A 15,987-nucleotide genomic window follows, 5' to 3' on the forward strand; every position below is an offset into this window, starting at 1 on the left:
CCATAAACGGCATTTCTGCCGGGGACATTTTGTCTGCTTCATTTGAAAAACTTAGCACTGAACAAGCACATTTTTCTTTCATTTTCTGATGCGACTAAAAGGGCACCACATGTGCACCCCATCTCTAAATCAGCCACAAAGGAATCACAAGATCCTTAAACACACACACACACACACACACACACACACACACACACACACACAAAGGTCACGCCATTACTACATTTTGTTGTTGGAACAGAAAAACTGGCTAAATGTCAACACTTGTGTTGCTCTTAATCCAACAAGTAAAAAAAACAAAAAAAACGGATGCTGTAATCTCCCACCGATTCATGGTTGACTATTCACGTCGACTTTTTTTTTTTTTGTGGAACATATCCCTAACCTTTCGCTGAAAATCTCACCTAGTCATGGCTTCTGTGCACTTTCTGTAATGTCCCAAGTTGCCACAAGATAGTGCCAAAGAACTGCATAAATAGGAAAGTAGCACAGTAGTGATAATGAAGGAGATTTCAATTCAGAAAAATAAAGTTATTTGTATGTCTGGTAGTAGTAGTCTGGGTTGTTAGTGGAAGTTATGAAGAGTCTTGGCCGCTGTGAAACAGTATTTGCCCCCTTCTCAATTCTCACTTTGCATGCATTTTTACCAAATCAAATCATCAAGTTAAAATGTCCATGTCAAATATAATGGTCCATCTTAATAATAATAATAAAATCATTTTCATAATAAAACCATTTCAATCATTTTCAATTTTTAAGATTTTTTTTAAAGCAAACTATATCATGTTATTTATAAACAAATATATATAACAAAAAATGTTTTTGTTTCAATTCCCTCGACATTGTGGCTGCTCTTTCTCTAAACTCAGTAGTATGAGTGACTTTTCACACTGACTAAGTCCAACAGCTGAGCATGGAAATTAGTTGCATTGCTAACTAGCAGCGCTAATGAAACCAAGCCGCTGCTTGACTCGTTTGGCTGGCTGCTGGTTCAAAGGGCTAACGAGCTTTTTCAGAATCCCCCCACAACACACACACACCCAAAGTAATTTAGTGAAGATTCTCAATCTTATTTTTTCCTTTTAACCTTTCCAACACTTTTTAATATCTCCTTCTTAATTTGTCCAGCACATGCGTGTTAAATAGCAGCGGGTCAGCAAACTCCTTTAAGAATAATTAGCTGCGGAATATAGTTAGCATTTAATCTCAGCTGGCCTGACCTCGGCAAAGGCAAAACAAATCATAAAAGCATTCGAGCGTCATCTGTTGGCTTTTTTAGTGCTAATGAACAAACGCTGACGCTGTTGTGTTGCCACTCGCTGGTTCAAAGTGTTAATTGTGATTAGAGTGAATACTCCTGGAGATGCTTTCCTCTCTCACCGGCCGGCCTGTAAAAATAAATGAGTTATTAAACGACTTCATATCATCCTCGTAAAAAAAAAAAAAAAAAAAAAATTTGCAAAAACAATAAAAGCTCAAAAGTATACATTTTAAAAGTCAAACTTTAAAAGTCACAGTGTTGGCGCAGGAGTCTGCGGCTAAGCTAACAACGCTAATGGTCGCGATTTGGAAGCTAAGTTTGGATTCACTTGTCAAGGTTAGCAAATAACAGCCTATTTTTTTAAACATTTGTTACATGTGAATTTATCTTAATTATGAAGTAAAAACATAAAAATGCGAACACAGCTTGTCATTAGCAGGCTAAATGGCTAGTTAACTTCTGTCTTTACGAACAATTCTTTTCATTGGAAATAAGGGAATTTTCTTTTTGATCGTCATGATAAACATGTCATACAAGTGTTAAAAAAAGTTAAACTTTTACTACGTACCTTTAAATGTATGGAGGCGAGTTGTTGGCCAAGATAATGATGCTAACTGTTGTCCAACTTATGTAAAATTAAAATGAATAAATACAAAATAAAAGTAAGATAACCACAGTTGATTGTAAAAGGTAAAAGCAATTCAACACTCAAGACTTTCTTCAGGTTTCTGATTGGCTAAATGGCTAAAAGTAGCATCTTTAAACAAATATGGCAGACTTGCTTTGTCATTTCAGGCATGGCTTCTTGAAAGTTTTTTGTGGGTCTACTCACGTCTACCAAATATCAGGTTGCTAAGTGAAACTGGCTTCAATGGCTGAATTTTCAAAGAATAACTAGGGGCACTTTGTAAAGAGTAAACAATTCAAAATAACCATTGGGCTCTTGAGTTTATTTTTATTTTTTTGGTGGGTCGAACCATGATAGGCAAATGTGCCAAATTTCATGTTGCTAAGCAACATTAGCTTTGGGGGTTGGATTTTGGAAATCATGACCTTCATTACTTGCGTTATGGTGATTCATCAAACTTGGCAATGACCAAAACTCTAAATCTTTGTAATTTACAATTGTCCAGCTGTCTAGTATATGTGATAAATTTATTTTGGACTTTGTTTTTTGTAAATATTTTATGAACCTTGATGTTTTTTAATATATAAAACTCACATTTAAAGTGTGCCATCAGAGGTCTTTTATTGAAGTTTAATGGAGTCAGCAGCACTTTATTATGATGACATGTTTAATAACGTCACACTTAATGATGTCATACTCAACGATGTTTTAATCGTGCGTTGACCCGACAGCTAAAACGTTGACGGCCGAGCTCAATGATCACAATGATTGCTTTTTTGCCTGGCCTTATTTTTTTTAACACTTTAGGCTTTCTTATTCTTATTTTTATGTTTAAATTCTCTGTACAATCCAACTTTCAAATCCCCATCCCACACGCAAAAAAACTGTACAAAGAATTCGGAGAAGTCGATGGAATTGTTTTGAGGGTGAAATGGATGAATGAAGCAGGAATTCCCGTGAAAGGCGATTCAGCAAACACTACTGTTAACGGTTAAAAAACAAAAAACAAAACAAAAAAATCATAAAATAAAGACATGAAAGATTGAGTGTTTTTAATCAGACACATACAAAGCCAATTAAATACAATATGATGAATTTATCCAATGAAAATAATTGATCACATTGTCCAATAAATAGTTTTTTTTAATATATATATTTAGTACATATTTCATGACCTTTTTTCAACTATTTTTAGTTGTCTTGAAAATATGAAATAATTGTTTGCATTGTCCATTGAAGATTTCCCCCCCCCCAAGTATACATTTTGACCTTTTTTCGAATTTTGTCTAGTTGTCTAATGTTATTTAAGGTTTTTTTTTAAATTACTAGTTTATGATATCGACAGTATATGTAATTTAACAGAATGTTTAATTATTTAACTAGTTTTTATTCTATGACATTTTATGGCAATTGTATTTATCTATTTCATTGTATGACATTTATTTTCATGGCATTTTTATTAATGTATTGGTTCTTGCGTTAGCTACTGGAATTTCTAATTATGTACTGATGTTTTTTTAATTGCCATCTAATGAAATGTATTTGTTTAAAGAGCATTTTAAATTGAATGATTTAACCATTTTAATAGTCTTATGATGCTTTCGTACTTAAATTAAACCAATCAGATCATCATTCACACCCACCACAATTTTGATGCGTGACTGTCACATTCAGTTTTGTCATGAATAAAACCCAGTTAGATACATAAATGACATTAAATAACTAAAAATGCGAAAAAAAAATAATAGTGCCGTAAAATAAAGTGGTCATGAAAAAACTGCAGTTTTAACAATTGAATAAATGAATTAATGCACATTTAAATACGTTTTCTATTTTAATGATGTCTTTAATTGGCTTAATATGTGTTTAATTTTGCAGCATTCCATTAGATGGAAGAGTTCCAGTAAATAAGATGTGTTCCTTTTTGTTCCTTTAAAAGTTCATCTTGGATCCACAATGAGCATTTCTCTTGGTCTCAGCAGGTTTGTAGTTTTTTTGGTCCTTAAAGTTAGAATCCAGTGTCAGGAAAAGTAAGCCAAAGCTAGTCCAAAGTGCAAAGAGTAGTTTTGGTCTCGTCAGATCGCCAGCGCTCCCTGTCGTCTTTTACCGGCCGAATAGGTTGTCGTACTCCAGCAGGAAGAGCTCCACAATTTGGTTCTGGTAGACCATGTGGACCGCCATGTTCCACGTCTCCATCTCGGGCCTCAGCAACGTTGGGCCGAACACAATGGCCACGCTCTGGTTGGTCATGCGGTTCTCTTCACCGTGCTCAATCACCCTGAACACGCAACACAAATAAAATTAACATTTCACTTGATGGATATTTGGAAGCTTTCAAGTGGATGTGGTGCAACTTGGAATTTGAAAAAATGTAAGAAAAGAGCCCATTCATTAAAGTTAAGCTAGAAGGCTTTTTTGTTTTGATGTTTTCATATTTACATTTAATTTGCAGTAAAAACGCTGCCTGAACAGCTGTTAAAAGGTTTTGTGGTGGAAACAAATTTATTCAAATTCAAATCCATTAATGCCACAGGGATATATAATGAGTTTCATCTTAAAACATATTTCTATTTCCATTTCTCATGGGGAACACATTTAAATGCAATCAAAAATTTAAATGAATGTAAAAATAGAACATTTTCTTTTAAACATTCACGATACATTTGAAAACGTTACCAATTTATGAGGAGAACACTCAAAACCTTTTTACAGAAAATATTGAGTGGTTCCTCTAATACAGTGGTCCCCAAACACTGGGCTGCGGACCGATACTGGGCCGCACAGATGAAAGGAAAAATAAAAATAAAAAATTAAAGGACTTCCAGTTTATTTATTATGTGAGGCTGGAAAAATATTTTATTTTGAAAAGTGGCCTGATTTTCTCTGTTACATCCACCCATGACTGACTCTTCACAGGTCAAGATGCTAATTGTCTCGGTCTGCTAACGCTAATATTAAACCCACAAGCTAGCAAAAAAAAAAAAAGAACATATTTGGAAAGTTTCTTTGCAATGGGGGAAAAGGTCAAGTGAGGATTCAACATAAGAGGCTACGCCCAAGAGGAAAAAGAAACACCAAATTGAAATATGGATTTATCGCAACGGGTGATTCCTACGCACCAAGCCCACTCTGCACAATGTGCGGCAAGCAGCTCTCCACTGAGTCAATGAAGCCTTCAAAACTGATTTGTCAACAAATGTAAGTGCCTTGAGATCATCATACCTACTGGCTAACCGCATTACTAATAAGTCATTCAATACTGTTGAGAAGCAAAACAAAAGAAACAAAAAAACTGTGGATTTGCGTTAATGTTGCATCACTGCACCCATCCATTCCCACCCAAGGTTGGGGACCACTGTGCTAATGATCATTTTTACATATTGTTACATTTGTTAGAAGAAGATGTTTTCAGTCTGTACAAAAATATTCAAAATGTCTCTCCTTCCCCAAAAATTCTGCTGCCATCAGTCAAATCAAGTACAAGTACAGAAACGATCAGAAAACTCCAGCTAAATCCAGATCTGATCCAGATTGCACATGCTGTTTAATGTAAATACAACACGTAAAAGCCCACGCAGCATGTTCAACAACAAATTGTATGGAACTTTTTTTTTAATTTCCGTACTTGCGGAGGTGTTTGAAGAGGGCCTGCATGGTGTCGCGATTGGGCTCGGGAAGCTGTCGGACAAGTTCTTTAATGCCATGGACCCGCTGCTTGTAGTCTGGAATCTCTGCGAGCCACCCCGCAAGAAAAAGAAAAGACGATCAGTGACTGACAGTGACCGGTGGGGTGAAAAGAAGAGCACCGCCTGTGTAATGATTGCAAATGTTGCGCTAATGATTGCGTTGACTCTCTATGGTCTCTTAAATCCGATGTTTAATTGCAGCGCGGCTCTTAAGAGCTTCGCTTCAACGCAACACAATGAAATTCAGTTCAGTAGTAAGTACAATGAATAGAATAAAGTTGTCTTTTAAGCCACGTGAGAGGATCAATTAGGTCGAAGAGCAACAGTCTAAGAATTCTTGGATGATAAATAAATACAAAAAAAAAAAACCCAACCAATATGGATAAATATCTCAAGCACGGTGCAAAACAAGGTAAAAAAAATGAATGAAAAACTAAAATCTAAAAAGGATTTTAAAAAGTCTGATTAATCCATGTAAATACTTCAAGAGATGGAGTACTTATTGTCATTATTTTATAACAACTACTTGAGAAATCAAAAATGTATACATATTAAACATGAACTAAAAAATGGTTACATAACACATGAGGATACATTTGGAAAACATGCTGACATTTTGCTCTATGTTTATGTTGTGTTATGTAAAAATATACACTATGAATTGTATATTTATGGAGACGGGCACTCACTGATGGCGCTGACAAAATCGTGAAAGAGCGTGTAGGTGAAAAGCGGCTCGGGAAGCTCCCTGAAGAACATCTTCAGGGCTCCGGTAGTCACGTGGATGTCCTCCCACTTGCCGTCAGACAGGCTCACCTTCTCATCTGCGCGCCGCCACGGCAACAGCCAGAAATAAATAAATAGCCATAAAAAAACAAGAACACGGGGGACTCACCGTGATTGACGGCAAAGCGCAGCTTCTGGATGAGGGCCAAGTTCCCGCTGACTCTGTAGAGTCCGTCGATGTGCAGACCTGCAGGGGGAAAAAAAAGACAGAAAGAGGGGGGGAAAAAATATGAAAAGGATTGCGCGGCGTGTCATCAGGCAGGTGGCGCCGCGGGACGCACCGTTGCTCTCCACGTGCTCCATGCACATCTTAACAAAGGAGGGCACCGTGCTGTTCTCCCTCTGGCACAGACTGGACAGGCTGCATCCAAACACCTGATCTGTGCACACACCAACACACCGTTTGGATGAAAAATACTAACAAAAAAATGTCTTTGTTTGACTCAGGTTTGGTCAAACTCTTCACCTTGCCAAGTTGACTATTAGACTTTCCTGTCTTATGGCGGATCATCAAACTTTGGCACCATGCTCCAGTGCTCCGCCCACACGTAATGCCAACACAATTTACAATTCTATGCTCTCTGTCTGATTAGTATATGTGGTTCAAGTTTTGAAGCAATCGGATAAAATTTCTGGGAGTTAATCTTTGAAACACCCCTAGAAATAACCAAAAAGGAAGCTAAAATGTTAGTTTTTAACCCAAATGGCTGACTTCATGTTGCATTTATACAATGTGGGATATTGCGCCTTTTTTTATGGGTCTACTCATGATAGACCTGCCTACCAAATTTCATGAAGCTAAGTTTATCGAGGAGAAGGTTTTAAGAAACCCCGGAGACAAATGGTCATTGCAAATTGAAATGAAAGACCTCCTATGTCTTTTTAGGCATGACTTCTTGAGACTCTTTTTGTGGGTCTCTCCATGATAGAAAATGTTTACCAACCATAAAGCTGGCTTCACGGGCTGAATTTTCCAAAATGAAATGAGCTATTACTAGAGGTTAGTGTTTTATGGCACGTCATCAAACTATGCAGCCAACATGGCAGACTTATGGTCTTATTTATGGCATGGCTTCTTGAGAATGTTTTGTGAGTGTACTCAATATAGACATGCCTAACAAATTTCATGAGGGCTATATGAAACTGGCATCAGGGCTGAAATGTCCAAAAAGTAATGAGCTATTGTGTTTTGTGTTTTATGCCAAGTCATCAAAAATATTGCAACCAAAATTGTTGGCTTTCTGCATATTTTACAGTATGTATTCTTGAGATTTTTGTTTTTGTTGGGCTACTCATGATAGACATGCCTAATAAATTCATGATGCTACATGCAACTGGCTTCAGGGGCTCATTTTTTTGTTTTAAATAGGAAGTCAACGCAAACATATTTTTTTTTCAAGAATATCCTGTTCTATGCAAGCCCACTAGTTGAAACAGGGCATTCTGATAAATATTGCGTTTGTGGAATAAGTGTTAATCCACTCGACTGAAAATGACATCACAACGACCAATCACGGCTGACCTGTTTTCTGAATCTGAGCCGTGATTGGTCGTTGTGAGCAGTTGTGATGTCATGTTCATCACATCACATATGGCTAAAAACGAGTGCATTTTGTTGCTTAACTTATATTCCGCAAATGCAAAATTAATCAGAATGTCGTGTTGCAACTACTGGGCCTACTGGGAACATATTCTGGAAAAAAATATGTTTGGGTTGACTTCCGCTTTAAATACCAAGCTTTGTTATTATTGGAGAATAAACCAAACTAAACGTGTGGCCTTGGCGGAGGGGGCTAAAGGCGTTGGTACCTTTGATGTAGCCTTTGTCTCTGACGGCCTGCATGGTGGGCCGGCGCGTCAAAAACTTTTTCAGTTTGTGTTTGGTCTTCTTATTGTCGGTCCCGTCCATGCTGCTCGACGTCTTCATGGCTGCACGGGAAGCAGAGACCAAAATCAGACAGCGTTTTTTTGTCGCCACGATGATACGGCAGGAATCAAGGCTGATAACATGTTGTGGGACAATAACGGACACATTTACTGCCTCCTGCAGTAGTAACCCGAAACTCCTTTCACATTGTGTTGTCTTCTGCAGTAGTATTTCAAATTGAAGTAGACGTACGTCTGCCTTTCTTGGAGTCCCTGCGTTCTTTCTCCTTGTCTGGCTTCTCTGCTCCGGGTGACTCGGGCATGTCCTCTTCTATGGCTTCATCAGACTCACATGCCTGAAAAACACAAAGTAAGTTAGAAAGTCACCTTTTGAGAAGCTCGAAATGTATCGCTTGATTTTTCCAAGTTTTCCTCCTTTGTAAGCCAGTGGCCTGCAAAGTGAAGGAAATGCAACAAAACTGCTGAGTCAGGAGTCTTCAAAAAGTACCAAATGTAAAGTTTTACTCACTTTTAGGGACTTAGCTTCGATGTCAGTGAAGGATGACGCGTTAATTATCGTACAACTCCGACTATAAACTTTATGCCCTGCAGCTTAAGCAACAATGCAGTTTAGTTTTCAGATTTTCCCTATCACGGCGAGCTCAATAGAGCAACTCAACGGTTATATTTAAACAATGATGCTGCTTTTTAGTGATGCTCAATTGCTAAATGTAGTGCTGTTTTCTCAAACAGTGAGTGTTGTCACGCTAACAGACGGCTAGGCCGGGTTCTTGATGCTTTTTGGAATATTTGACTGTCATACAAGTGTCATAAAAGCTCTTAGTCATTTCTGTATGCGTTTGTGTGTTTTCACTTTGTTAAATAAATTGTCTTTGGATTTTTTGAGGTGATATTTGGCAGAATAGAATTCCGCTAACCAATTAATCGTCCGGTTAGTCAAAAATAAATCAATAAATACAACCTGTTTTTTGTTCCCATAACATTAACAACAACAAAGATATGAATGACAGGCAACCACGCCCGACACATCTGCAGTTGAGTAGATAGGAATGTGCCAATGTGGAAACTTGGGTGGTTGGTGGTCCTTACCGGACTGCTGACGGTCTCCCTTAGCGCTCGGTACCACACGTTGACGAGGATGTCATTTTCCGAGTGGATCAGGAGTTCTGTGCCCTGCCGGGTCTTCAGCTGCGGATGAGGTTTGAATATTAGCAATATTCGAAGAATTTAGAATTACAACACACTTTAAATCCTATTCATGCTATTTGTTGTACTGTTCTAATTTGCCTGTTTGGAGGGGGGCGGTCCTGTCTCATGGTTCTTGACATAGTTTTGGACTTTTTGTCGACTTGGTTTTTGACTGGTTCTTGACATTGTTCTTGACTGTGTTTTCACATGTTCTTTGTCTAGATTTTGACATAATTTATTGACTTTGTTCCTGACTTGGTTCTTAACTGTTTTTTGACTTGGTTCTTGATTTTTTGACTGGATTTTATTATGATTTGGTTCTTGATCTGGTTGTAACTTGGTTCTTGACTATAATCATGACATGATTTGTGACTGTTTTGACATTGTTCTTGCTATGTGGTCCTAAATCGGATACGTATCCGATTTTTTGGAATGCGACTGCGGTCTGAATGGCCAGGTCGCATATATCCGATATTGACGTCATCCGGAGCCCAAAATGCGAAGGGAAAGTTCTGTGAGCAGGGAGATCGAATCTGCAATGTTTTTTTTAGTAACAGTATTGACTTTATATTTTACTTTAATCCCACTTGAAACATGAAGCATAAAGTGGACATTTATGGCGATAGCAGTAATTCAGCCACGGTTCAGATCCATTCAGGGTTATGATGTGACGTCATTGTTAGTGATGTCTGTTAGTGATGAAATGAGATAGAAAAGCCTTGCCTCATAATTTCCCCCAGATACAGTATTTATTTCTACCTCCTACCTAATCGCTTCGCTGCAGAAATGACCCGACACGCTGGATCACATTTATTTCCGTAAACAATACGTCATGAGTGGCGTCGTCTCTTCTGCGCATGCGGGTCACTTTGGCGACGCATGTATTCATACAGCAGACAAGACCGAGGTCACATTTATAATGTAATATGAACGCTTACACACACAAAAAAAAGGGGAAATTTGATTTTTTTTTAAAAATTGGAATTGAGCATAAGACCTGTGGTGTGAACCTAGCCTTAGACGCAAACTTAAAATGTGCATTGCCCCCCATTAGTTCAACAATATCTAGGGTAATTACAATTAATTAGCTTATAATACATTGAGCTTGCTTCTTTTGTAGCGTGAAAAAATTTCTTTCTTTCATTAGATGATAAAAATGTAATTTCTTTAGGAACATGTTAACTATTGCAATAATATACAATACAATAATATGGCTATGTTCAAGAACCATATCGCATATTTTTCCAAAATTATGCAGCCCTAGTTTAATTTTACACTTGATAGCACACAATTGCATGGACTCATTAAAAAGTCAATTTTCGATACTGTGTCCGCTTTTAAGTAAAGTTTAAAGTGAAATGAAGTCCACCTCTATGACGTGTTTCTTGCTGGATTTGTCCTTGGAGGCCCAATCCACCGAGCCGCCCTTCAGGTCCACCGTGAACTCAGGTTTGGACTGACTGCCGCCGAACTGCGCGCATGCAGAAGAAGAGAGCGGACGATCACACCAGCAAAATAACGGCCATTGATTTCATTGACGGTTTGACTGACGTACCCAACTGGTCCCGCCTCCCTGGCTTTTGGCGAAGAGCAGTGTGGAGCCTTGTAAAACCGTCCAAGAGGAAGTCCAATTCTTCCTACGATGGAAAGTCCACAAACCACCTCTCAAATCCGCACAACAGAAATCAAAAAATCGACCAAAACAATAAGAAGTTGCACTCACCTAACTTTCTTGCCGTTCTCTGTGATCTTTGTCACATTGAGCACACCGCACTTCTCCGAGGGCTGAACACAGAGAAAGGAAGAAAAAAGGGGGAAAAAAAACAGCAAGCGAGCAGCTTAGACATGCATCTCAAAAACAAGCATTGATCATCACAGCGGGATGGCTGCATTTCAACACCAACAACAACAGCAATAGCAGCACCCAAACAAAGCACCACAAATAAAAGCTTTAATCTGCATTCAGGAAAGCTACTAAAACAAAACGTGTGACACACAACATACCCACGCTACTGGGCAAATTAAAGGAAAAACAAGCATGCTTGATCAAAGGAATGCAACGTAGGCCCAGAACCGCAGCAATACGGCTGACAATATTCACCATAAGTATTGAAATACCCAAACTGATTACATAATAAGATCTGATACGCTTTAGCCCAAATCTCGAACTCAAAAATGACAATGCGCCAAAATCTGATTGCATTTAATTCGGTCTATTACCAGCTCACTTGAATGACGATGTGACTGACTGCAAGTACGATACGATTCCCTCCAATTGTATCCTGATTCGCTCCGTTTGCATTACAATTCACTCCAGTCAAAATGCAATTGGATAAAATTCCCTCGATTTCCAATTCACTCCAAATACAATCTCATATAATCAATTAAGATTTATGGCAATAAGATACCATACGACTCACTGCAATTATTAATACAATTATATAGGAGTCGCTTCAATCATGATGAATCCATCAAATTAAGATTCGATACGATTTACTCGACAATCTACACAATCGCTCGAATTAGGACAATACGATACACTAGTTATGATATGATATGATACATTACAAATATAAGACAATCTGGTACAATTCAGTGCAATCATTATTCCAATTACATTACAGTCAACACGATTCACAGATAGGATTCACTCAAATTACATCACGTTACGCTCTGATTACAATACAAAAACATTTGATATGATTCTCTCAACACAATTAATAGGATTCACTCCAATTACAATTAAATGATTCACCAATTACGATCTAATAAGATTCACTACAATTAGAATGTTATTCATCGGTTATGATCTCATATGATTCACTCCAATTGTTACGATTCAAAAAATACGATTCACTTCAATTTGGATATATGAGTAAATGATACTTTTCTCTCACACTATATGTTGACTAGCTCCTTTCTTTAAGAATCTGATAGTACTACTCTAACAAAGCTAGATTAAAACACCAAAATCTTACAGCTCGCGGTGGTCCAATTTAGCCCAGCAAACTTGTTGCTTTTCCTTTAACTTGTCACATCCCAGCACAAATACTAAACATGTCACTGCTGAAAAAAGAAGGAAATACTCCTGGAGTGACTCTAAGAAGCTTACAAACAAGGTTTCCACAAAGGTTCTCTTCCATCTGAAGAATCCAACCAATGTGGGAACCTTGCATGAGGTGCACAACACGGAGGTGTTTTTTTGGGGGGGAGGTGGGGACTTTTACTAACGGAGTCGGGGCGCCTAGGAGAAGGGAGGCTGGAGTCAGAGTCGGGTGTGGGGGACTTGGGGCTCAGAAGTGCGTCCTAGTGAGGAGAACACAAGGCGGTCACATGGGTTAAAGAACAACAAATCAAACCAGGATGACCACAACACACACAGGATGCGATTGTTTTTTAATGGATGCACACTTGCTACTTGTTTCAAATTCTTCTGGGTTGAAGGGAATGAAATGGAAGATGTTTTGTTTTATTTAGGACTTCTTAGGACCCTGTATGACTCCTTTAGGACCTTTTAAGGCTTGTCATGACGTTTTTATGATGTTAAAAACATTATGAGAACCTTTAAATACCTTCTAGGACCTTTTAAGACTTTGTCAGAGCTTGCAGGACATTTTATGAATGTTTCAACCTTTTAAGATTTTCAATAAAGACATTGTGGGCTCTAGTATAAAACGTTAAGACTTTTGATGACTTTGTTGGACATTTTAAGACTTTCTAGGCTTTTAAATAACTTTTAATGTCTTTTAACTAATTCACTGCCAGACATTTTCAGACCCTCTTTTACCCTAACGTTTGAAAAAATTGGAAAAAATTTTTTTCCTGGGATTTAATGGCTGGATTGTGAAAAAACAAAGAAATGCGTGAATGGCAGTGACTGAGTTAAAGAAATGTAAAGAACTTGTTGGAATGTTAAAGCTTTTTAAGCCCTTTAATACATTTTATGATATCATAGGACATTAAGACGAGGCATTTTAGGACCTGTTGAGTCTTTGTAGGACAGTTTTGCTTTTAAGGGCAATTTAGTAATCTGTTTAAGACTGGAAGAGCCTGTAGGACCCTTTAAGACTTGTTAAAACATTCTAAGACATTTTAAGACCTTTCAAAACATTTGTAGACTTTTTTATTACTTCATAGGGCTTGAAGACTTAACTCATTCTATCCCAATGACATATTTATGTCATTTCACAATGGGTCTCAAAAGGTCTGTTACTGAATGAGTTTAAGATCATTAACAACCTTTTCAGACAGACTTAGGACATTTTGTAAATACATTTACGACCTTTTTGGACCTATTAAGAGTTTTTAAAACATTGTAGGTCTTCTAAAGATCTTTTAAATAAATTTAAGACCTTGTGGAACCTATGACTTCACAAAACCTTGGAGGACATTTTAAGATCTTCAACTTTTAAAGAACTCGCAAGGGCTATTATGACTTTAAAACCACATAGATGTTTAAAATGTGCGCTCGTGTCAGGGTTCCTTCATGACATTCGCCTCTGCTAGGCGAAGGTCTAGAGAACATTTGTGACCTTGAACGAACCGTGACGAACACACAGCATTCGCTACCTTTGCAAACACTGGCAAACTTTCGGCCCTCAGTAGGATAGGGGCTCAAGTGTTTTCGGTTCTGTGCCCTTAAACGATGCATCTACGCAAAAAAAAATTCTTAGTGAAATGATTTCAAAAAGTCGGAGGTAGGAGGAAGATTATCATCATGCGAGGTGATTGGTCACTTGGGAAAGAAAAAGAGGCAGGCACAGCTGTGGTAATCCATGCACTTGCTGACACAAACTGACTTGCTGCTTGTACGGATGTGGGCGGGCAGAGCTTGTCCGGAACAGTCTGACTGTCAGCGTCCGCTGCAAAAAAACCAATCTACAACTAAATCCTTAATTTAGTTCCCAAAACAAAATGCCGGAGTTGTGCAGCCAACGATGAATGCAACATCATATCACATAAGTATTGCTCACTTGCTAGTCATCTACGGTTCATTCAACAAGCATCTTGGTGTCTTTTATATGAGACGCACCTTGTCGTTGGGTTCTTGGACATAAGCGCTGTGTCTCCACTTGGTCAGGACGATGGGCTCCACGTGTTTCCTGTCCAGACTGCGAGTCTTGGTGGGGTCTGCGAGGTGCTGTGGCGGGGAATGGTTGTACTAGAAGGATAGAGCGAGAGTCACTGTTCAGCCTTTGCTTGAATTGAACATGTTTTCAGTAAGCAGTCTTTTCTTTTGAGTTGCTTTGATAAAATTAATTAAAAAAAGAGGGTTTATAGCATAGCTTATGAAGACTTTTTTGTGGGTCTACTCATGATAGATAAGGTTATGGCCCTTTCCCACCTAGCGGCCAACATTTGCCAGTGTTTTTGAAGGCAGCGAATGTTGAGTAAATGTCAGAGTTGGTCAGGGTTCGTTCAATGTCGCAAATGTTCAAAAAACGTTCACCAGACGTTCGGCAACCGTTTTGGTGATTTTTCTTGATTATCTTAACAAAGTAAATGCACTTTATTTATCAAGGATTCCTCCATTGTCCTCATGCCGTCACTTGTAAATCAGTCTGCCAAAATAGCAGTGAATCACTTGCCAGCCCCTCTCCTATTGGAAAACGCTTTCTCACGTCACGACGGTGCCGCCATACAGTAGAATATGTTTCAATCCGGTGTCTTATGCAACATGGCTTGTTGAGGCTTTTTTTTGTGGTTCTATTCATGATAGACATACCTACCAAATTTCAAGTTGCTAAGGGAAACTGGCTTGGGAGTCTGAATTTCCCCCAAATTCATGAGCTCGCCGCAAAAGTGGCACCTTTTTACAGCATGGCTTTTTGGCACTTTTTTGTGGACTAATTGGTGATAGACATGCCTACCAAATACCATGTTATGAAGTAAAACTGGCTTCAGGGGCTACATTTTCAAAATTCTTCCTGTAGTAGTGTGTTTTCTGGCAAATCTTTACCTTTGGAAGCTCCCATTCGGACCTGGAGCCGTCTGCGCTGTAGTAATATGGCCGACCCTGCTCGTCCACGTGTTTTAACCACTGTTGGTGTACACACAGATAAAGTACAATTAGAGACAAAAACGAACATTTTCTGTGGGTTGTCACATCAGAAAGGCTAAATTTCCACCACTAGCCAAGCCAAGCCAAGCGCCTAAGAAAGTGGAAGGAGTCGGCGTACCTTCTCATTAGTATAGTCGCTGACATACAGCATGTGGCCATGCTCGTCCATCCCTTCCGACCACCCGTGAGGCGGCGAGCCATACTGGCTGTCGGACAAACTGGAGTAAGCGCTGAAGCACGCATCCTCCGAGCACAGGGGCCCCAGGTGGCCCACTGACAGCGACAGGAAGGGGAAGAAAGATGGCGAGAGTGACAGGGGAGTGCTCTGAGCGTAGAGAAAGAGAAGAAAAAAGAGGGGTGGAGTAATCACCTTTCACCAATAGAGGAGGAAGACACCAGAAATAATACATGCAGAGCCACAGACATGACATGGGAGAAATTTGAGAGAAGGGATATGGATGCAATGTGTGCAAAAAAAATGCTCATTTGT

General features: G+C 38.7%; 1 protein-coding gene across 3 annotated transcripts in view; it reads right to left on the reverse strand.

The window, feature by feature from the left end:
• Positions 1–2,493: 2,493 nt before the first annotated feature.
• The window catches only part of LOC147140928 (rho GTPase-activating protein 12-like), a 38,398-nt gene continuing 24,904 nt past the window's right edge, over positions 2,494–15,987 (reverse strand). The window contains exons 4-18 of one of the 3 annotated variants that reach the window (XM_086042977.1): positions 15,616–15,822; positions 15,396–15,476; positions 14,469–14,597; positions 12,668–12,742; positions 11,160–11,221; positions 10,992–11,073; positions 10,806–10,907; positions 9,338–9,436; positions 8,481–8,583; positions 8,171–8,290; positions 6,643–6,741; positions 6,471–6,548; positions 6,265–6,399; positions 5,515–5,620; positions 2,494–4,167 (exon numbers count right to left, since the gene is read on the reverse strand). In XM_086042977.1, the coding sequence (XP_085899103.1) occupies positions 3,993–4,167; positions 5,515–5,620; positions 6,265–6,399; positions 6,471–6,548; positions 6,643–6,741; positions 8,171–8,290; positions 8,481–8,583; positions 9,338–9,436; positions 10,806–10,907; positions 10,992–11,073; positions 11,160–11,221; positions 12,668–12,742; positions 14,469–14,597; positions 15,396–15,476; positions 15,616–15,822 (1,653 nt within the window). In that variant the 3' untranslated portion in view covers positions 2,494–3,992. The remainder of the gene's footprint in view (positions 4,168–5,514; positions 5,621–6,264; positions 6,400–6,470; positions 6,549–6,642; positions 6,742–8,170; positions 8,291–8,480; positions 8,584–9,337; positions 9,437–10,805; positions 10,908–10,991; positions 11,074–11,159; positions 11,222–12,667; positions 12,743–14,468; positions 14,598–15,395; positions 15,477–15,615; positions 15,823–15,987) is intronic. The other 2 variants (XM_086042978.1, XM_086042979.1) reach the window with 2 other exon arrangements.

Source organism: Filicampus tigris, chromosome 10 (genome assembly GCF_054856515.1).
Source record: "Filicampus tigris isolate MCC_2025a chromosome 10, RoL_Ftig_1.0, whole genome shotgun sequence".
NCBI lineage: Eukaryota > Metazoa > Chordata > Actinopteri > Syngnathiformes > Syngnathidae > Filicampus > Filicampus tigris.